General features: G+C 36.4%; 3 protein-coding genes across 3 annotated transcripts; all 3 read right to left on the bottom strand.

The window, feature by feature from the left end:
* Nucleotides 1–162: 162 nt before the first annotated feature.
* On the bottom strand, nt 163–4331 carry LOC143556885 (wax ester synthase/diacylglycerol acyltransferase 11-like). The gene is made up of 7 exons (XM_077046100.1): nt 4092–4331; nt 2444–2995; nt 1979–2045; nt 1698–1813; nt 888–1097; nt 662–799; nt 163–558 (listed from the first exon to the last, which is right to left on the bottom strand). Exons 1-7 carry the CDS (start codon nt 4326–4328, stop codon nt 391–393), a joined length of 1488 nt encoding a protein of 495 aa, XP_076902215.1. The 5' UTR covers nt 4329–4331; the 3' UTR covers nt 163–390.
* An 8028-nt stretch (nt 4332–12359) lies between these two features.
* LOC143556905 (transmembrane 9 superfamily member 11-like) lies at nt 12360–14531 on the bottom strand. The gene has a single exon (XM_077046117.1). The coding sequence runs from the start codon at nt 14514–14516 to the stop codon at nt 12543–12545; it is 1974 nt and encodes a 657-aa protein (XP_076902232.1). The 5' UTR covers nt 14517–14531; the 3' UTR covers nt 12360–12542.
* Nucleotides 14532–17680: 3149 nt separating this feature from the next.
* Nucleotides 17681–20661, bottom strand: LOC143556897 (uncharacterized). The gene is made up of 7 exons (XM_077046109.1): nt 20628–20661; nt 20404–20546; nt 18862–19633; nt 18238–18329; nt 18074–18151; nt 17866–17997; nt 17681–17797 (listed from the first exon to the last, which is right to left on the bottom strand). Exons 1-7 carry the CDS (start codon nt 20659–20661, stop codon nt 17681–17683), a joined length of 1368 nt encoding a protein of 455 aa, XP_076902224.1.
* Nucleotides 20662–22471: the final 1810 nt, after the last annotated feature.

Here is a 22471-nt window from a genome sequence, read left to right as displayed (position 1 = left end):
CACCAAGGGGCAGTTAAAAAAATTGGTCTCAAAACAACTAAAATACAAAACAAAACATAGATTCTTTGAATGAGAGTAAAATGAAGGAATAATTTAAGAACAACGAAGGCTTAGAGAGTTTTGATCTTGTTTTGAAGAAAGCCAATCAAATTGGATTGCATCAATATCATTATACCACAAGAAATATATTATTTAGAAAACAGTACAATACAACAACATTTAGAAAATGTTACAACACCACACTAAGGCCTATTTTGATATAATATGTGATTGGTGTATCCACCACAAGTCACTTAGATTAACAAACAAAATACTAAAACTTATGTTATAATTTCAACCATGACACTTTATTGATGTGATCCAAACATCATCTATATATTCTCTTTCCTTTTAGCACTTGGTTTTGGAACTCTCTTTTGCTAAAGCACAAGCCTTTATTAGTTGAAGAGATTCCTCAAAATCATCACCTAACCTATGAGGGTCCGGTATGGTTTCTTCGTCTGCTGATATCACAAACGTCAATTTGTCGATATAACTCACTATATGGATCATCAATGCCTACACGATATAAATAAATATAGTTAGAGTTAAAAGTTAAAAGTTAAAACATAAATTAGTGTATACAATACATTTGTATATAGTTGGTTACATGTATACTTACATTAGGTTGTCCATAACAACTTGGGGCAATATAAGTGCAATCATGCCCATAAAATGTGACTTCTTGTTGCGGTCCGGGAACATTGCTGAACCACAAGGTCGTATTAAAGAACACCTTGTGGTTTAATTTCCCTACAGCCTGCATAAACACCAAATTTACCATATAAGTATAAGTAGCACACTTGTAATATATGAAAGTCGGCAATGTGAAGTAGTAGCGTATGTACCTTAATTCCAAACAACTTGAGGACCATGTCGACGACAAAATAAGCAAACAAAGGTTCCAACGAGAGTTTCTTTTGATCGATGACTGCTTTGGCTTCTTTCACATAGTCTGACGGTTTGCTTTTGAGTCCCATTGCTAACGGGAGAAGCACGTAACCTATTTGGTTGCCCCATCGGCCCAAAGTTCCGCTTTTCATCGAGTCCACTAGAGTCTAGTGATGCACCAAAAAAAGGGTTAGTTTGGATTAGCGACAAATTATGTCGCTAATGGTTAGCAACAAATTTAGGCGTCGTTTGTAGTATTTTCTGGAAAGTGTAGTCATTGGTCTGTAAACGAACCGAACGAACACGAATAAGGGCATGTTCGTGTTGGTTCATTTAACTTTAAACGAGCATGAACACTTAATCGGACACATATTTCATGTTCATGTTCGTTTACTTAAAAAATGAACATGTTTGTGTTCGTTTGTGTTCGTTTGTTAAAAATTTAAACGAATAGTTCACGGACATAAATGAATATAAATGAACATAACTGAACAAAGATAAAACAATTATGTAGATGACTCATCCAAACAATATTTAATTATTTTCTATTAATATATAAACGAACATAAATAAACGAACGTTCAGGGGCATAAATGAACGAATGAGACATGTGTTAATATTTGTTTGTTTAATTAAACAAACACAAATTTTTTGTTAATGTTCGTTCGTTTATTAAATAAACGAACTTCCGGATGAACGGTTCACGAACAAATCACCACAACGTTCGGTTCGTTTACAGGCCTAAGTGTAAATGGTGACGAACTCACATCGATCCGCGTGGTTGCTCTTAGGTTGAAAAAGAATGTTGCACGAAGTCGAATGTCTTTAGGGATAAAGTCTTTTTTATCATGATCAACAGTCTTATTGACAACCTCAATTTCTCCTGAAATTATACTCAAATTTGTTACTGTTAGCGACAAGAAATTAACTTGCCAAACACTTCTTAACAAATAAATATGCCATTTTTTTCACTAGGAAATATTGATCTATTATGACACTTTTAAAGTGTTAATCTCGAAAATGTGAAAGCTTGTGTAATGAAACTCACTGTATGTACGGTTCAAGTATCGTGATAGACCCGCCTGTGTGACTCCAAGTACGACGTCGTTCAACGTCTGCAACATTATATATAAATATTTTCAGTATTGTTATACTGCTGAAGATTTTGTCGGTAGTATATAACGACAATATTATTTTATGACGCGTTTGCAACGAAACTTGTAATTTTTAGATTTGTATAAATCGTGCATAGCAAATGCATCATAAAGTATAAATAATATATAATAAATACGTACTTTCATGTTATTATTTTTATACATTGATATGAATTAAGAAAATTGAGTTGGCTATGCAAAGAAAATTAGAGTTTTTATTGTGTCACAATTTAACAGCAAAATTCATAGAAAATTTAGAGTATTTTCTTTGTCGTAAATTCGTCGCAATTTGAGACAAAAATCACGTAACAAAACCTCTTGTTTTCTAGTCTTTTTAGTGACACATAAATATAACTTACCACATTCATGGCATTCTTCACCACCTTAACATCAGCTAAGCTGACACTCTTGCGAACGAATCGCCTAGGTCGATTCTCGACACCTATCGACCCTTTCAACGGTGTTTCAGTGTCTTTAAGAAACAACACGGTGAACACAAACATCATCAATGCAACAATAGAGTTCCAAAGCATTTCTAGAACCGACGAAAAACTAGTAACTTTAATGTAACCCGAGTCTTTGTTCATAGGAAGTGTCGGTAAAGCTTCAATATCCGACGATTGGCGTGTACAAGCAAGAAAAAGTGTCATTAGCGACAAACCGTCGCCTAAAGAGTGGTGGAAACGAAAAACACCGGTTCCTTCTGCGTCACTCGTCTTGATGTTAAGAAGGTGGAGGTCCCATAACGGTTTGGAGTTGTCGATCGAAGATTTGCTGAGGTTTGACATGTAATCTTCGACAAATTTATCAGGAAACTCGACGTTTGGATCAATTTCGGGGACGATTACATGGTTGTCGATGTTAACATTTGTTGGAACCCATACAATGTTTCCGGTTTCTTTGTTGGTAACCTGAAATATGGATTTGATGCAAGGGTAATTAGGGATATGGCAACATCCATACGAAATGTTACGGAATATGAACACAAACACAACACGAAATCGTATTAGTTTTTAGGAACATGCAATAGTTTAAATAAAACTAGTTATTAACTATGTAATAGTTTTGTAAGAAAATCAACTAATACCATTGCCACTTACTAGGGTTATCCTCAGGGTCATATCCGAGGATTTAAATACCTTGGCGGAGCTGAAATAAAAAGACCCATAACCTTAACGAGTAACGAAATATATAAGGTAATTTTTCTGAACGAGGCTTAATGTTATTACAATAAACATAGAAAAATATATTATTAAAATCAAATACCGTAACAACTAACGATTAACCAATGATTTGTGAAACTCTCCTAACATTGGAAAAAAAAATAGGTTGGTCCTTGGTGGCTAGCTTGGTCAACCGTGGAGGAAAGCCTGGTGATTAACAATGAACCAACAGTGGTGGTCGGTTGGGTTGGCTATTGTTCGGCATTCGCAAAGAAGGAAGGAAGTCAGGAACCAAAGAGAAATTTCAAACGACCGCTATTTCTTTTATTTTGCATCGGAGTTTTATTTAATTTTTTTAGTTTTTAGTTTTAGTTTAAACTTGATTAAATGGATTATGGATAAAAAAGAATTTTGGGCCTAACAATTATAAGATGGTAAAAAATAATTCATATTTCATAAATTTTATATTTTTAAATATATATATATATATAAAGAAAATATAAATACAAAAAATTTTAGCCCCTAAAAATTAAAAGGAATAATAAAAGTGTTCATTCAATTATATGTGGTTGAGAGTTTTGGTTCCAATGTGGTCATTGGTATAGATTTAGGTGTAGGTATAAACATTGTAGAGCCATTCTATAAAAAAAATAGTAAATTTGGAAACTTCGAGTGCAAGTTTGAATATGACATTTATTAATCATCAAGCTCTTAGCAGTGACGGATTTAAGATTTTCTTCTTTATGCATCTACTTAATTTTTGAGCATGTAAGTTATATCTGGGTCTCTCGTTAAGTATGACGTATAAAAAACATTTATAAACAAGTATCGAATAGGCCTTAACCTGCAAGCTCGAGAACCGAGGGTGGCGGAGTAGAGAATGAACCAAATTTTGTTTGACAACATCAGGTTTGATCTTGGTTTTGCTCCCCAACATGGATATGATATAGACATTGGAACCAGGTTCATGAAACAACCTAGCCATAGGGCTCAAAGGTTGGCCTTCTTCTATAAATCTTGGATCATTTTTGGTAGTGGTTTTGATTTGTTTAAGACTCTTGAAACCTTGTGAGGACTCCATAAGACTAGCTTGCTATATTTAGGGATGATGGAATTTGATTCATGCATAGCACTCTTTATATAGACCAATCCTATCCATATGACATTTTTTTTCCTTATTTAATAATCAACAGTTTCTAGAAATACCGTAAACGGGTTGGGTCATAAATTAATAAGTTAAAAGCTAAAGTTTTATGGGTCAAGTTATTCTATAAAGTGAGATAAAAATAAGAAAGACGAGAAGAATTTATAGCCATACAAAAAAAGTCCTTAAAAAAATTAAATAAAAAATCATAACTCAAAATATAACAAAAAACAAAAAAAAAGTAAAAGCACAAAAATTTTTCCACCGTCTTCTTCGTTCTAACAAAAAAAAACAATGTTGAGGGAAAAAGATCATTGTGTCTTTTTGTTTATCATTGTATTTTGTGTTTATTTTCGTCATTGATTGCGTCTTTATTTCTTGACATTGTGTCTTTTTTTTCTTGATATTGTATTCTATTACTCAACAATGTGTTATATGTTGTTCAACATTGTGTTATATTTTGTTATTTATATGTCTTTTTTTAGTTAGAGTTGTATCTTCTGTTCATTTTCGTCATTGTGTCTTTTGTCTCTGTATTGTGTCTTTTCGGCGTTTTTTTTAATGAGAATGACGAAGGAAGCATTTTTGTTTTTTATTTGTATTTTGAGTTATGATTTTTTTATTAATTTTTTAGAATTATTTTTTGAGGGGATTTTGTGTGGTCACAATCCTTCTCACACTTCTAATTTTTGTCACCCTTTGTATTTTAACTTTTCCCAAGTTTTATATATATATATATATATATATATATATATTTACAATATAATATACAAAGTCTTAAATAAACTAATTAAATTAAAATATGATCAAATGAAATAACAAATAAATTAGTATATGGAGTTTTAAATAAGGACAATTTAAAAAATTTTGAAATCCGGTTCAGTTCGTTGGTTCAACTAACATAATCAGTTCAGAATACGAGGGCAGTTTAAATAGACACAACTAGACAATAGACATGACATATAAACCTTCACTTTAGTAATGCATGCTAACATGACAAGTCTAGTTTCTTAGTAATAGTCTCGCGTATGTTTATAAGAATATTTTTTTAACATAATTTATCCGTATTATATATGTTGTTATATTTTGTTGTAATTTGTAATACGCGTTTGCTTAAGATACGGGTATTTAAAAGTTTATTGACAAAAAGAAAACATATAAATGTCTTAATGTTTTTCTATTTATAGTTTTGATTCCATATATTTAAGTAGATGCAATTTTCGTTTCTTCCTTTATACAGTCTTAATTACTAGTGTTCCGTGGGTTCGATTGGTATTGCGGCAACACCACAAGTGGAGCGGCTTCAAGCTCCGGGTAAGCTTTTTGGTTCACGTTCCATGAATGAAGCCTTTGTGAACCATGACAAATAAAGCCGGGTAAGCTTTAGGATAGTTAAGAAAGATAGTGTCGCAACTTTGTAGAGTAGTTTTATATTCAAATGGCTGTGGCATTATATTATTGGATGATGGGCAAGATAATAGAGGGAAAAGTAAAAATATAAAGGGATGCAAAAATGAAAAACGTGAGAAGGATTTGTGATCACATAAAAAAACCCTTAAAAAATTAAAAAAAAAAAATAAAAAAATCATAACTCAAAATATAAATAGAAACCCGAAAAATTTAAAAACCTAAAATGTTTCCCCGTCATTCCCGTTAAAAAAAATGCCGAAAATACACAATGACGAAAAAGAACAAAAGACACAATTATAACTAAAAAAAGATATAATAGGTTGCAAAATATAACACAATACCGAACAAAATATAATACAATGCTGAAATATAATGCGATATCAAGAAAAAAAACACAATGTAAAAAAAAACACAATCAATGACGAAAATAAACACAAAGCACAATGTAAAAAAAAACACAATCAATGGCGGCAGCCGGTGGTGGTGGGCTGTGGTTGAAGAAAGGGCTGTGGTGGTGGTGCTGGTGGTGTGGGGCTGTGGTGGTGGTGCTGGTGGTGGTGGGGCTGTGGTGGTGGGGCTGCGGTGGTGAGTGGTGTCAGGTTGGGTGGAGGTGGGGTTGGGTATGGAAGAGTTATCTGTTTATTTTCTCGTGTACCAAACAAGAGAAATGATTCTCATTCTCCATACCAATTCTCTTTCTCAACAATTCCATTTCCATTTCTATTTTCTCTCCTTTTCCATTCTCTGTACCAAACACCCCCTTAGTTCCATCAACTCGCTAGAGCTAATCGCAATCTTACAAGCAGTAGTCCCACATCCCTTCTAATCTCTAAACTTCAACATTATTTAGTGCATTGACCATGATTCTCGTGAAGCTTGTCTTCATAGATTTGTGTATCTACCATATTCTTCAATCGATTAGATCTTTATTGATTCTATTTCTATTTTCAAAGCACCTAAGATAAGGTGTTTTTACCCATTTTTAGGTGACGTGTAGTAAAGAGGAGGATGATGTAGAGGAAAGATGTCGTGTGCTAGGTCTTGTCACCTAGCACATACATGCATTGTGGATGGTCTTATAATTTGATCGCATATAACTCAACGATTCTCCTTTTGCTTAATAATTTTATTCAAAACATAATTAGGGGGTGTTCGGGATTCCTTATTTTACCTCCTTATAACTTTTCATTAAGTTAATAAGTTACAAAAGTGTAACTTATGAAACTTTTCCTCTCACAATATAAGGAATCCCAAACACCTTAATAATTTTCAAAAAGTTAATAAGTTATAAGTTGGTCAAAATAAGCAATCCCAAACACCCCCTTAATTTGGGGTAAATGAAAACAAGAACATACCAACTTGAATGAACATGTGAGTAAACGAACATTCGATATAAAACCAAATTTAAGTAGAGAGCTATAAGAATCAAATAAACTTGTTGCCTTAACAAAGGATAGTCATGCGTCCGTTTTCTCTCTCAGCTATGCACATCTTTTATACGAACGCTTATGCAATTATTGTAAAAAAAATATTTAAATTTGGGTTTATGTTATAGAAATGTAAAATTATAACCAGTGTTTTGGAACCCGACCCGGCCGGTGGGACTGGTCAGGGTGTTTGGACGTTTTTCTAAAAACCCGGCCAGGTTTTGCGAGTGGTGGTCGGCCCGGACCCGGTGACTCAACAGGTGAACCGGTAAAACCCATTTTTTCATTAAATCCAAAATGAAATGTGTGTGCCAGGATTCGAACTTGAATCACTTCTGAGATAGAAGCTTTAATAATTGCCACATGCGCCAACCTATCAAGCTTTATTAATGTCTTTATTTAAAAAACAATTTATAAAACATAAATAAACATTAAAGCTATCGAGGTAGTGACCAAGATCAAATCGACATCTTATTTTTGGATTACAAATAGGTCGTGACATAAACATTTAGAATGGAATGATTGGTGTACGTGTCCTATTGGTTTGATGTAACTTGGTTTCTCTTGCGGTCCTTGCTTTGAGGACTAGCAAGTGCCGTTTTTGTGGTTGAATGAAATTTACCTTTCAAAAAATATTATTATTATTATTATTTATACATATGTGTGTGTATGTGTGTATATATAAAAATTATTTATAACATTATCCGGGTCAACACACCGGTCCGTCCTCCCAGATCGATCTGACCTTTAACCCGGTAAGACGTCCGGACCAACGTCCGGGCCAGGTCTGAAAACATTGGATATAACCATAAGAATGTAACTTTAGCAGGTTACATTGTCACGTACATGTAAACATGTGGGTGGGTAGAGAGACGGACTGGGTTGATTTTATGTTTTCTTTTCTATTTATGGTTTCGACACCTTATATTTATGTCCATGCAATATTCATTTCTTGCCTTATACACTCATGCATGATCATATAGTTTGTTTCAAATATCTTTCACACAATCATCATATCTTTTATGTCATCAATACCACAAAAGCAATTAAGATCATATATGTGACATTTGTCAATTTCGGGTTATTTTATACTTGTATTCTTAATGTAAACCCGACCCGTTTTGTATCCCGAACCTTTCGAAATTATCAAAATGATGAATTATATGTTAAATATTTGTTTTATAGTTGTTGAATAAAAAAAAAACCCCTTTTCGGTTCTTAAAATCCCCCGAAAACGCTCAAAACGAACTCCAGGGACTAAAACTACCAAAATGGAGACTTGAAGGACCCATTTGTAGTTTGTGCTTTCTTGGGTCTATAACCAACCCATTTTCATGAAACACCCTTTATGAAAGACCCATTCAACTTACCCTATATACACACACCCATCTTCTTCATTTGTGCTTGCTCATTTCTTCATTTCTCTTTCAAATTCTTGAATTCTAAGGTTGTTCTTCATAAGCTAATATTTCATTTTAACTAACTTCTCAATACTTAAAGCTTGATGTTACAACATATATATAATATACACTCCTTGTTTACCTTCGGTCTTTCATTTCTCCGGTCTCGGCCGGTTGAAATGTCGGACTAGTAAGGCAAGGTTACATGGAGGACTTTGTAGTCCTTGTTTATATATTTAACAAATCTAACCATATAACTTGTTATACTTGCTTAAATTCTACATATTTTAGTTTATTTTTCATATTTGTCAAGTTCCATGGTATTGGGTATGTGGTGACTAGCCTCGGTTTCATCCCGAGTTGAGAACCGAACCAAAAACCGAACTTTTGTTTAAAAGCATTATTGTTAACTTTTTGAACGTAAAACTTGAGTATTATTATTTATAAGTTATTTTACAAATTCCATGGTAATTGGGTATGTGGTAACCATCCTCGGTCTTATTCCGAGTCAAGGACCGAACCAAAAACCAAACTTTTGTTTAAAAGCTTTATTGTTAACTTTTTGAATGTAAAACTTGAGTATTATTATTTATAAGTTATTTTACAAGTTTCATGGTAATTGGGTATGTGGTAACCATCCTCGGTCTTATTCCGAGTCAAGGACCGAACCAAAAACCGAACTAAACCGAGTTCACTCGCTTAAGACACACAAGTGTGTTTTTAGCCACCAAAACTCATATTTTTCTTCAAGATTATATTTTAAATCAATTTTAGTTAATTTCTAAACATACTTGGCATGTCGGTAACCAACTTGATCTTATAACAAGTTCGAACCGATAAGGTCGTATACTCGCTTAACGAACGTTAAGGTTCTTCACAATAGAACTACATACTTGGTTAAGTCTATTTTGATTTTATTGAGTAATCTCATAACATTTATTATTTTGGGAAGTTAACTGTGAGCTTGGTCAATTATCAAGTCCCGAACCGACAAACCCGAACACTCGTTTAAACCTCGTTTTGGTATTCTTATAACCAAAGGTTTTGCAATATCGCATTTTAACCCACATTATTACTTAACATAGGTTGAGTAAAAAAAAGAAAAAAACTAATGAATAGAATACCGAGACCCGGTTTCGAGTAAACTTATTTTACAAAACTCGTTTCTTTAATTTCTCAAATATTTACATTTTAAATCCTAAACTTTATTTATTTACTTTATTTGTCATGTATTCTATTTTAAACCCTTCCAAGACTACCTACTAACACAAGACCCGTTTAATATAGGTCTTGCTCGTTAAACCGATCTCTCCGATTATTCACGACACTATCTTTCAAGTTTCTTGTTAATGTGAGTACTTTTTCATCCCCCGTTTTCCATCTTTCATTTTGGGGATGGCATTGCATACTTATTCAAATTCAAATGATTTATACTTGAGTCTTAAACCACAACACGTATTGTATATGTTTACTTAAATAAATGCTCGATTTGGTGTTATATGCTTTACATGATTATGTGCAAATTCTTGAATGCTAAGGCGGGTAGCCTCATCAAAGTATGATCATACGTTAATTCCGAGTATATATGGTATCCCCATATAGAAAGGTGTCGTCAATGTATTCTTATTGACGATTTCATTATTGTCGTCAATGTATTCTTATTGATGGTTTTATTATCTAAATTGTTGCTATTATTTATTGTTTTCATATACTAGTTGTGGATTTCATACTATATACTTATTGTCCAAAACTATGAAAATTGCTCACCAACCTTCGTGTTGACAAACTCTATTTTATGCAATGTTACAGGTTTGATGTTAGCTTGATTGGATTACTTGAAGAAACTTATTATCTTGGCTTTAGGATATTAGAAAATAAAAGAACAAGTTATTTGTTTATCTATCTATTTGGCATTTTGTATGAACAATTGTTGTGTTATTTATGATGATATGGATTTAAATGAGTTGTTTAAATATTGTAACTTTATAGTGTCATTGTGCAATGAGCAATCATGTCGCGCCTCGATGTTTCCGCCTTCATTGGTTGGGGTGTGACAATATCACTATACTTATGAACCATATATATGTTTAATGGCAGAATAACATGATGTCGTCTATCTTCAATGATCATAGCGATCGTTTGGGTTATATTTTTTCATGGGAGCGATCGGGGAGCTTAACCCTAATTTTAAGAGGGGTAACGAGATCTCTACATATGTATAACAAAAGCGAAGTTATAGTAACAATAAATAAATAAATAAATACAAAACAAAGTTAACGAATCTAGAGGCTCTCATAGCATTATTCGAAACAAAATTGTTGATCGATTCTCCAGAATTATACTTTCTAATATATCGTTATCAATAGCTATCGTTGCCATTCATTAAGTTTTTCCATATTAAACCGATTTTAGACTACTGGGCTTAAGAATAAAGAGTTAAGTCTACAACTCTACAAGGCTAATTATTAATTAAATTAGGGTCCTGCTAGGGACACTCAAACACCCCCCAATACGCCCCTTATAGAGCTATTCGCGGGGTTATATGGGACCCTATACGTCCCGTATATGATATACAGGGCTTATAAGAGACCCTATACGGGGCGTATTGATGGGTTTTTTTTTAGCAAAATTAGATGGAGTATCTAGAATTCCCCTTAAGTTAACTAGGCGATGAGGTAACTTGAGTAACTTATAACTTTGGGCCCTAACTATTAAGCAGGTGATTGCTTGTGGGCTTGAGTAACCGGACCCCTCTTGATAACGGCCCTTCAGCAGCGGCTAAAGCCCAACCTACCTTTGGGCCGGCCCAGCTAATCAAAACTAGAGCCAATTGTCAAATTCATGATGACACATAAAACAAAGAAAATTAGCCTTAACATGGGTTGGTGGTGTTTAAACTCTAGCCAAGTTCCTTCGAGACAAAATAACAAACACTTGATCTTCAAGAGAACACAAATTTCCTTTTAACACAAATAAATGTTTTTAGCATGACACTCATTAAACAAGTTATAGGCATTCCACAAGATGCAATAATCCATTTTAACATATGGCAATTAAACAACTACGACTCGAAACATAGACAACGAAGCATGAGAATCGAAGAGCTTGCTTCAAGTGTACACATTTACACGAACATTAATCAGAACAACGTTGCTTCGATTAACGATTTCAAGCAACGCTTGCTGTGCTTTTAGTGGCAACAGTTGAAGCCAGGTTGTGATTAAGAAGGGGCGGACCTCCCCTTGTGGTAAGGTGTCCGCCATCCCCTGTGAAAATTATTTTTTAGTACTATTATACTGTAAAAATCCTGACCAACCCCTACGAGAATATAGCAATAGTAATTTGAGTACCGACCCAAAAAATTTCTAATCTCTGAAAACATTTCCTTCGTCTGCCACTTAATTAAGGATATCAGTGGCAATAGTTAGACAGTTTGGCTGGATTAGGGCTGTTCGAAAAGCCCCCGGCTCGTGACTCGCTCGAATAAAACTTGCTAAAAAACTTGATTTGAAACAACCTGAATTAAGTTGGCTGATATTTGTAACCGAGCCAAAATCGACCATGGCTCAGCTCAGGTCATGGCTCGGCTCGTTGGCTCGATCCTAGGCTCGGCTCGTTGGCTCGATCTTAGGCTCGTCTAACTACAAAATCGAACACAAACCTAGCCGAGCTGCCTCGTTTAATTTCGAGCTCGTGAACACAGGCCCATGAATAAATAAAAACTATAAAGTAAAAACCAATAATTCTAATATCATTTAAATTCAAAGTGCATGAATACAATAAAACCAACATAACAAGAAACTCAAGATTACAAACTCCATAACTACAAATATCACTTCTAAAAACAACAAAAACTCAAAACAAACTTATTCTCATTTCCTTTCAAATCCCTCTTACAAAACCTCTTTCACCTCTCAATCAAGCTTCACCGAGGAAAACAAGTAGTGCACGAACCAGAACGACGAAAGGAACCCAACGGTCCCAGTCGCCAGCATCACCGCTAGAACCATGAACAACGAGTACCCCAAATAAAGTGTAGCCGACACGGGCCCGCTCAAGCTCTTGAGATCAAACACGAGATAGTTAATCGAGTACAGGAAAATGTATAATGCGACCGAACCCGAAGCGAAAAACGACTTCCACCACCACTTGTAATCCTCAACACAAAGATGCATGTAGGTCAAGACTAACGACACCTCGGCGCACACCACCACCAAAAGGATCAACACGATGAATAAAAACCCGAAAACGTAATAAACCCGACCCATCCATATGCTAGACATTATGAAAAAGAGCTCGATAAAGAGTGTTCCAAACGGAAGTGTACCCGCACCGAGAACCAGTAACCAAGACGGGTACTTTTGAGGCGGGATTTCACGGGGGATTTGGTTGGTTCTAACCGGGTACTCGATATGCGGGGCCTTGGCTCCAAAATAACCGCCAACGAGCGTTAACGGGACCGATACGCAAAACCAAAGCAAAATCAAGATAACAAATAACGAAAACGGGATTGCACCGGTGCTACCCGAGCCCCACAAGAGGAAATTCAACACGAAAAGGATCAAGAACGCGATACCCGGGAAAAAGCAAGCGACTTTCCAACAAACCGACATCCATCCTTTATGATCGCCACTGAAAATCGTCCTCCACATGCGAACCGCAACATAACCAGCCAAGATTCCAAGAACCATGTAAAAGAACAACATACCCGTTAACAGGGTCCCACGTGAAGCCGGAGACATAAACCCGAGCGCAGCAAATAAGATCGTGACAACTGCCATTCCAAGAATCTGCACCCCGTCACCGACCATAACACACAAAAGCGCAGGATAATCGGGAACCCGAAACACATCACTCACGACAAGTTTCCAGCCCGATAACTCCTCGTTCATTTGGGCTTGAGCCTCTTTATCCAACTCCTCATAATGAGTCAAATCCCGCCTCACGGTTCTCAAGAAAATCACCAACACAATTCCCGCCAAAAACGTTATAACCATTAACGAGTTCAAGATCGAAAACCAGTGAACTTTAGCTCCGTCCATTTTCAAATAAGCATCCCATCTTGACGGCCACTTGATATCACTTTCCACAAACTCAACCTCATAAGTGAAAGCCACGGGCTCGTTTTCTTTAATACCCATCGTGACCGTGTTCGTTTCACACACAATCTTAGACGGGTATTTCCCGTACATTTTTAAATTCTTTACCGACTCCATATTGTGTTGAAAGCTACACGGTTGTACCTCGAATCCAACAACTATATAACCGGGAATATCGGATCCCGGTTTGTCAACCGTCGGAATAACTTCAGCTGCATCACCGGTACCCATCACACTCGCGACATTTGTTTCTTCATATTTATGAACGAGAACCGTGAACTTCAAGTGATTAAACACATAATACGTGTCTTGAACCTTGATCCCGAGCGGGTACCCGGTCCACCTCACCAAGAAATTATCTTTCTTGGTGTACCGGATCGCCGGCAAATTATCAAGAATCACATTCACTTGATACATTTCATCGATCCGCGTCGTTAAAAGCTTAAACTCGTCACTCGACAACGGCTTCGTTTGACAAAGAAAGACCTCAGTTTCGTTCGTGTGCATTTTAAACCTGTAAGGCGAGTTTTCAATCCGATCGCCCATTAAAAGCTCACCGAGATTCTCGGCACTGTCTTTAACACCTTCTTCGGGTTTACAGAAGGGTAAACTGTAGTAACTGTAGGGGATTTCAGTTTCGATTGAAGTCAAAGAGTTGACTTTTACGGATAATGTATCACCAACAACATATTTGTGTGGGTAACTACCAGGGAGATAATACCCATGACCCAGTTCAAAGATCAAGCAGATCAACAAAACCCAGATCTTGAATTTATCAAAAACTTTCATTTTCGTCAGATCTGTAAACCCTAATTAGCATAACACATTGATCAGTACAAATTCAATTAAAATTTCAACAATTTGTTAACAGTTTATGAAACTAATCCATCAATTACAACACCCATTAACTAAAAACATCACAATTCAATCTTAATTGGTGAAACAAAACAAGAAACTGAAGGTGCATGCAAGGTGTTCGACGAAATGCCAATGAGGGAAATGGGTAAGATTTGACTGACCTTAAGATGTAATCAATGGTGGAGAATCGAATTAAGAGATGAACACTTGCTTTTGGGTTCTTTGTTTGTTGATTGATGGCTTGTGGAATGATTTGTGAGAGAAATAAGAGGATGCAGGCCAGGTGTTCGACGAAATGTCGATCTTGTATTGTATTGTATTTCGTCGGTGATCTTGGAGGAAATATTGGGTAAAGAGTCACTTAAAGTGGTATTAAAGTGGAAGGTGGATTTTTTAACACGTTCTAAGTGGTTTATTATTGTTTATTTAAGTGTTTAAATGTTATGATTAATGGTTTCTAAATGGTAATAAAGTTGAAAGTAGGGTAGGATGGCATGTAATATGTTTGTTTTTGGGTAAATTATGTTTTTGTATTTATGAATTGAGACGGTGAGATAACGGTAGACCGACGTGTAGATAAGTATGGACCAATACGTAGATGACATGCATTTAAAACAAGATTTGTGTAGATAACCATAGACCGACATGAGAGATCTGGATTGGACGGGGAGGTGGTCAGCATACACATGTTACATTTGAATCCACGTAACAACTTGAGGTATGACATAAGGGAAAACGTTAGGCATTAGATAGATCATTAAGGAAAAGAATTAGGTATGGCTGTTCGAAACAACATATTGTGCTGGACTCTTTTAAATCCCGTTTGAGGAAAATTGTCAAATAATAACCTAAAAACACTAAATGTTAAAGATCTCAACGTTGTATAGATAATTGATACAGCCTAAAGTCTGGCTCATAATAATTTTGTTCGCCTAATATAAAGCTATAAGCTATGGTCAATAATCAAAAGCACATTGCTTCACCTAAGAGAAATGTCACAATAATAAGCATTAAAATATTAAATACACCAAAGTACGGCTGCTAAACGGAGTTTAGTCAACTTTAGCTCAAGCTAAAAGTTCGTTTATTCTTAACGAGCTGAGCTTGGAACTCATATAACTAGTTTGTATTGAAGAAAAAAAACCTTTTGTTGTATATTTACCAACCTTTTATAGATATTTTAACACCAAATTGTGTATTAACATAAAGAAATTTACAACTACAAGGTACAACAATTGATTGCTGGCCATCTAACATTATATAAAGTATAGATCTGAAAAGAGAAATATATACAAAGTGAATGTGACAACGTACCCTTAACGTTTTTGTCCACCGACAATTAAACGGCAGTCTAAACACCACTAATTCACTAAAATAAATAAATAAAAAATTAGTTGAGACTTCAGAGTAAATTATTTCACGTCTTTATATCAAGCTTTTTACTTTTTTTTTTCTTTATTTATAATGTACTTTTTCATGAACGTATTTTCTATAAATATCTTTAGTTATACATATCCATTTTATTTTCATTTAAAATACTAAAAACATATCCACGTATTGCATATGAAACATAGACATTGGTAATCACATGACATGTTAATTTTTTTTTTAATCAGGAAAAAACTAAAGCAGTATCATAAACAAATCATAATGAATAAAATGTTTGTTTTATAGTGTAATTTTTTTTAATATAAATATTAGCGTATGAAAAAGGTCATGACCGTTTAAAAATAGTAAAAAAACTGACGTAAGAATTAAATTAAAAGAAATTTAGCAGTAAAGATTAAGGACAAAAGTACAGTTACACTTCAAAGATTAATATCTAGGGGTTCAAAAGATCCGAGCTGCTCGCGAGTTATTCGAGATCGGCTCGTTAAAAGTTCGATCAAGTCGAGCTTAATCGAGCCTAAAAGTAAGCTCGTTTAATAATCGAGTCCGAGCCCGAGCTTCACTTATCGAGCTTGAGCCGGCTCGTGAATCTAAACGAGCATGTCATTTATATAATTTTTTAAAATATATATTTAACAATTATTAATTAATATATATAATGTTATGAAAAAATAAAACGACATAACTAAATAAAATATAATTTTTATACATAAAATTATAATAGAAAAAATATTTAAAAATAATATAATTATATAAAAATAATTAATAAATAGTAAACGAGCCGAGCCGGAGTCAATCTTGAGCTCGAGAAGCTACTCACGAGCTAAGCTAGAGACAAGCCGAGCTCGAGTTCTGTATAAATAAATGCATTAGGTATCGTCGTATTAAACACATAAAAAGCTGTAAAACTCTTAAAATGTCTTCCTGATGTATTACAATATGTCATAGATTAACATTATTTTCTCTTAAAATGGTTAGTCTAAAACATTTATGGTTATACAAATACAACATGAAGAACTTTAAAATCTTATGACATAAAACACTACAACAAGACAAGTAACAAGATCATGTGTTAGAACATAACAATTTAAACCACTTTTATGGTCAACAAAAGTCAACCATTTGCACCGAAACCTCTAGACTTAGGAAGCCTAGTAGCCACAAGAGGGTCAACAATCCCTTGCGACTCTCGCCCGAGACCCGACCCCTCAACATACCCCATCTTCGCCATCATTTTCGACCAGAACCCTTTCGTATGCCTCTCAAACGAACCGAACCGGGCATTCCCCGACCCGCCCCTACTTTGACCACTCCCAGAGCTTTGACCCTTTAACCTTTGTGGCGGACTCGTCTCTTCGGTAACCACCTCAGCTCCTAACCCGAGCGACTTGGGCCGTTGGATCACCTCAATCGGCTCGGCTATTCCCGTCCCGTCCTTCCCGAGCCCGTTCCTGTCCACATACCCCATTTTCGCCATCATTCTTGAGCCGAAACCAGTCGTGTGGTTTTCAAAAGCACCGTAGCTTGATGAGCTGGCGGTTTGGTCTCTCGGTTTTGGTTCATCAAAGGGTAAAATGGTCTATCTGGTTCGGGCTCCATGTGACCACACGAGATAAACGAAACGGGCTGTTTAGCGTAAGTGACGACCGTCTTATCTTTCTCTCTTATTCTCTTGCCGCTCGATCCGCTAAAGGTTTTGGCTTTTGTTAGCCTCGGTCTAACGGGCTCAAACCGCTTATTCCTTTTGAAGCTTTTTTACTACTATTTGCAGCTTTTTTGCTTGGTGGTGTATTATTAACTGTAGAATCAGCATCTCCTATAAGCTGCAACAAGAATATGTGATTCATAATATGAATACGTAAAATAACCGAATAAACTGAATTTTACTCGCCTTCTCGAGGCAAATTCTGTCACTGGATGATGGCATCCCAGTATGTTCCGTGCGTGTCACGGTTACAAACCTTCGTTTGCCTGAACCTTGACTGCAACTTCTCAAACGATAAACTGATGCCAACCTTTGAACCTAAAGTGGCACAGAAATTAATAATAATAATAATAATCGATCATAAAAAATATTCATGGTTTGTGAATGTTTATACCTGTGAACAATCCCGAGAGTGCATAAGTTGAAATGACATAATATCACCATCATTTCTTCGCACCATCTGCTCTAATTTCTGCACATTTAAGGGCCAAATATGCATCAACATGTATAATCAACTACATTTATTGCATATTAAAAATAAAAAAAAGTTGTGCTTACTGAATTGATTTGTTCAAGATCAACACCTCGGCGTATCATACGCTCCCTACGCTTCAAAGCGATTGCATCTTGGCGTTGTTTTTTCTTCTCACCTGAAATAATACACTGAGGAGCATATGCAATACGATTGAAGGAAAGCAATTAAATTATCATGCTTTCGTTAGGTACTTAAGTAAGTGCTCGTATGACAGGAAAAAACTGTCATACGAGTCATATGACTTTGTCAATGGTCACGCCAATCACTTTTGTGTTAGCGTACCACATCATACGGGCCGTTGACAACACCAACTCATTACCCCCCCCCACACAAAATATTAAACGTTATGGCCAGTATGATGTACTCTTCTAACACGCTATACAACCCCGTATGAGGATTTTCTCCATATCATGCGCCTCGTATGACATGTCAGTGGTGTACGTATAATCAAAGCTTATGGACATGTCATCTGCCACATAACCATTTTGCCCTAATAGCTTGTACATATCACCTCAAATCAAACTTTTAAAAAAACTTAACTTTATATCAAAAATCTTGAAAATTTAGTAGTTTTTCAAATTTCAATTAAAGATTATATATTTGCCTGAAATTAAATTAAATCAAGATAAATTTATAAAATTTTTTACCTGGGAGTCTCCTGGAATGGTTACTTTCTTCATGCTTCTTCTTTTGTTTATAAGCAATTCGAGGGTCTTTAACAAGCATAAGATCATCTATAGCAGACCAATCATTTACATCAGCTCGAAACTTCATAGATTTCGGTTGACTTTGACTTTTCATTCTTGATCGAGGCTTCTTCATACCGTATTCCCTCAATGCCTCTTGAAGTGCAATCCCTCCAAACTTTCTTACGGTATCATTAATATTATCATCATCGTCATCATCGTCATCGTCTGAAACATCAAGATTTAAACCTTTATAACTCCCACCAATTCCTTCGATGTAATCTTTAGCAATCTCGTCGTCTACATCAGACGATGCGTCACTATCCGACGAGTCGGATGAATCTTCAGATTCCGAAGACTCATTTTCGTTATCCTCGTCATCTTCCGCATCAGACACGTCATGGGTGTATACTCTCATGCCTCCAACTGATAAAAATCCTGAATTTTTTTCTGGAGACGATAACGGGTCGGTTTCTATTTCCTCGGAGGTTGATGAATCAGAAACGTGACCTTGTTTTTCATCAACACACGGGTCGTCTTCTTTTTCGTGAAATCCTAATCCTCTATGAATACCATCATCTACTTCCGAATTTGTGTCATACTCGGTGGTGTACTTGACAGTTTCAGTTTCCGATTCTTTGACTATTGTTTGGTCAACGAAAACAACGGTCTTTGTATTAACCATTACAACAGGGTCAGATTCGTCCAACTGTTTATGTTCATTAGGATCCATCTGCAAAACATCAGTTAAGTCAACTCGGTCAAAAATCTCGTAGAGCAAAATTATCATTCCACAGTCCACACATGATCAAGCAATCACAAGAGTCAAAACAAAGACTAAAACTTTATTCATGGAACCGAATTAACGAATTATAGAAAATAATAATGAAAAATTAGCAGTCTTATTAAAAGCAAACTCCTTTCATTATCTTCTTGCGTTTTCAACCGCCTATAGTTTCTTGTTCTGAAATGAAAATATTAACTTATTTTTGGGCCGGTCATTAAATTTATAGAAAATAATAAAATGTTGATTTTATATGAAAATGTTTTAAAAATATTAGAAAAATCAACACTTCATTGTCTTCTATAAATTTCTCAGTTGACCCAAAAATAAGTTAATATTTTTCATTTCACGACTAGGTATATAATACACGGTTCAAATCGCAACAAAATAATGAAAGGAGTCTGCTTTTAACTTCACTACAGTTTCTCACTTAAAACAGATTATTCAAATATTTTAACCTCACAACAAGTTCCAAACTTTTTTTCGGCTCAAAACTTTCAAGCCCAAATGGCAAAACCAAAACTATTCAAAACTCAAAACCCGACATTTCAGTTTTTGGTTCGGCTTTAGCCCAAACCGAACCGAACCAAACCGACCCATTCACACCCCTCATTCGAGCATGAATTTTTGTACAAATAATCAAATTACGCCCTACAAAATTCACACGAATTGCAAAATGAAAATAGATACAATCTCCAAGCTTTAGTATAGAAACAAACCATTACTTGGGGATAACTATAACCAACAGCATTCATTTTCGGCTTCTGAGATTCAATAATAACTCTGGAATTGGAACTCGAAGCTTTCGATTTACCACCAGAACCATTGCCAGTCGCACCTCTCGCTTCTGATTTACTCTTTCCTATAAACATTCAATCAAATCACAATCCACATAAGTCATCATACCGTACCGAACCAGTACAGACCAAAACACAATCCGTACCGGCACCGATATTCGTTTTCAGCATCGGCACCATTCGGTTTCAGTATTTTTCGGTATCTGTACTTTTTGTATAGTACCGGTTCACCGGTACCAAATAGAAATGTATAGAAAGTACCGATACCGAAATATACTGAAACTGAACGGTACCGATGCCGAAAACATGAGAAAACGAATACGGGTGAAACCGAATGGTACCGATGCTGAAAACATGAGAAAACGAATATGGGTGCCGGTACGGATTGTGTTCGGTCCGTACCGGTTCGGTTTCGGTATCATGACTTATGTGAATTGTGATTTTTACATACAAAATCACTGAAACCGAAAAATACCGAAACTGAACCGGTACGGATCGAACACAACCCGTACCGGCACCCGTATTCGTTTTCTCATGTTTTCAGCATCGGTACCATTCTTTTTCAGTATTTTTCGGTTTCCGTACTTTTCTATATGGTACCGGTTCACCGGTACCAAACAGAAAAGTACCGAAGAGCACCGATACCAAAAAATACTGAAACCGAATGTTACCGATGCAGAAAATATGAAAAAACGAATATAGGTGCTGTACCGATTCGGTTTCGGTACATTTTGGCATATGTGACTGAAGAAACACTAACCGGACCCCAGACAGATTACTGGTAACCAGGGGGTTGGATAGCTGTTTCCCACGAGGGGTTAGAACCTTGGAAGATGGTTCTTCTGATAACCTGCAAAACAGACACCGTGAGCTCGTCACTGAGAAGGGGGGGGGTTCCTCCTTGTGACCACCCTCCGGCGTGAGAATCAGACTAGATTGCTCTTTAAATATAAAAGTATATTAAGAGATTGCTAGAGCAGATATCAGGTATAATATGATGATAATGTGATAATGTAATGTGTTGAGATGATCATACCATTTGGGGTATTTATAGCCGAAGGTAGGTTTCCAAGGAGGTATGGCCGGCTGCTACAGTGTTCCTGTTCATCAACAGTAGCCTACGCACGTGCCCTGCTGGTAGTTGGTGGGTAGGTAGCGGCTGATAGTGACCAGGCCTGCTGTGTACTATTCCCTTTCCACCAACTGCCGGCTACGCACGTGGTATGACAGTAGTTGGTGAGTAGGCAGCGGCTAATAGTGATACAGCACAGGAGCATGCTGCTTGCCATACTGTATCAGTGAGCTGTCGTATCTCTGATCAGATCTTTCGCCCATACCTCGTCAGGTACAGTAAAAGATCCTTCAGTATACGGACTGGCTTATTTGGGCGGGAGTATTCCCCCTCCCGCCTCTGTGCGGGATTGCTCCCGGCTTGGCTCATTCCTTCAGGTGACACTGAATGATCGAGAGCTAAGTGCCTTGTGCGTGTAGCCATGCTGCGCGGGTGGCCTTCCCTAATGGCTTGTATCCGAGGCTGCGGGGACAGGCGGAGTCCTTCACCATTGGGAGGCATTTCCTGCGGGACCAGCTTGCGTACTGCGCGTAAGGACGTCACGTCTCTGAGCATGGTTGGTTCTGCGGATCCAGTTGGTCTCTGCGCAGACTTCCCAGTTTAAGGTGAGTCTTGCGGGTCCAACTGGGCTCTGCTGGGACCTACCTCTTCAAGTCCCCCCAGTCCAATGTTCTTCTCATGAGTGTTTAATAAAGTGAGGTGAACTTTTGGACTTGAGCAAAGGGTTTTGAAAAGGGTTTTGTAAGGTTTTCCATGGGGATTCTTTCCGCGGAAGTCCTTGTCACTTGCAGAAATGCCCGAGTTTCCTGCTTGGTCTTTGGGTATGATGCGGGTAGGTCTGTAACCTCCTCGCAAGTCAGGAGCATTGAGTCCCAGTTGTATGGATTTTCCATGTGGTTTTGGTAGTTTTGAACATAG

The sequence above is a fragment of the Bidens hawaiensis genome, unplaced genomic scaffold (assembly GCF_021521415.1).
Source record: "Bidens hawaiensis isolate Kalapana, Puna unplaced genomic scaffold, B.hawaiensis_p1.1 tig00018749_1, whole genome shotgun sequence".
NCBI lineage: Eukaryota > Viridiplantae > Streptophyta > Magnoliopsida > Asterales > Asteraceae > Bidens > Bidens hawaiensis.
Note: the sequence above shows the minus strand (reverse complement) of the source record. Positions and strands in the feature narration are given on the sequence as shown.

Bases quoted from the DNA above. Each gene is read 5' to 3' on its own strand.
- LOC143556885 (XM_077046100.1), bottom strand. From the start codon at position 4,328: ATGGAGTCCTCACAAGGTTTCAAGAGTCTTAAACAAATCAAAACCACT. The intron at 2,046-2,443 runs GTAAGTTATATT...ATAATGTTGCAG, and splicing joins TGAAGAATGCCATGAATGTG to ACGTTGAACGACGTCGTACT. The intron at 800-887 runs GTACATACGCTA...GTGTTTATGCAG, and splicing joins TCAAGTTGTTTGGAATTAAG to GCTGTAGGGAAATTAAACCA.
- LOC143556905 (XM_077046117.1), bottom strand. From the start codon at position 14,516: ATGAAAGTTTTTGATAAATTCAAGATCTGGGTTTTGTTGATCTGCTTG.
- LOC143556897 (XM_077046109.1), bottom strand. From the start codon at position 20,661: ATGGTGCCGATGCTGAAAACGAATATCGGTGCCG. The intron at 19,634-20,403 runs GTTTGTTTCTAT...GATGTTTTGCAG, and splicing joins ATAGTTATCCCCAAGTAATG to ATGGATCCTAATGAACATAA. The intron at 17,798-17,865 runs GCGAGTAAAATT...TTCTTGTTGCAG, and splicing joins ACAGAATTTGCCTCGAGAAG to CTTATAGGAGATGCTGATTC.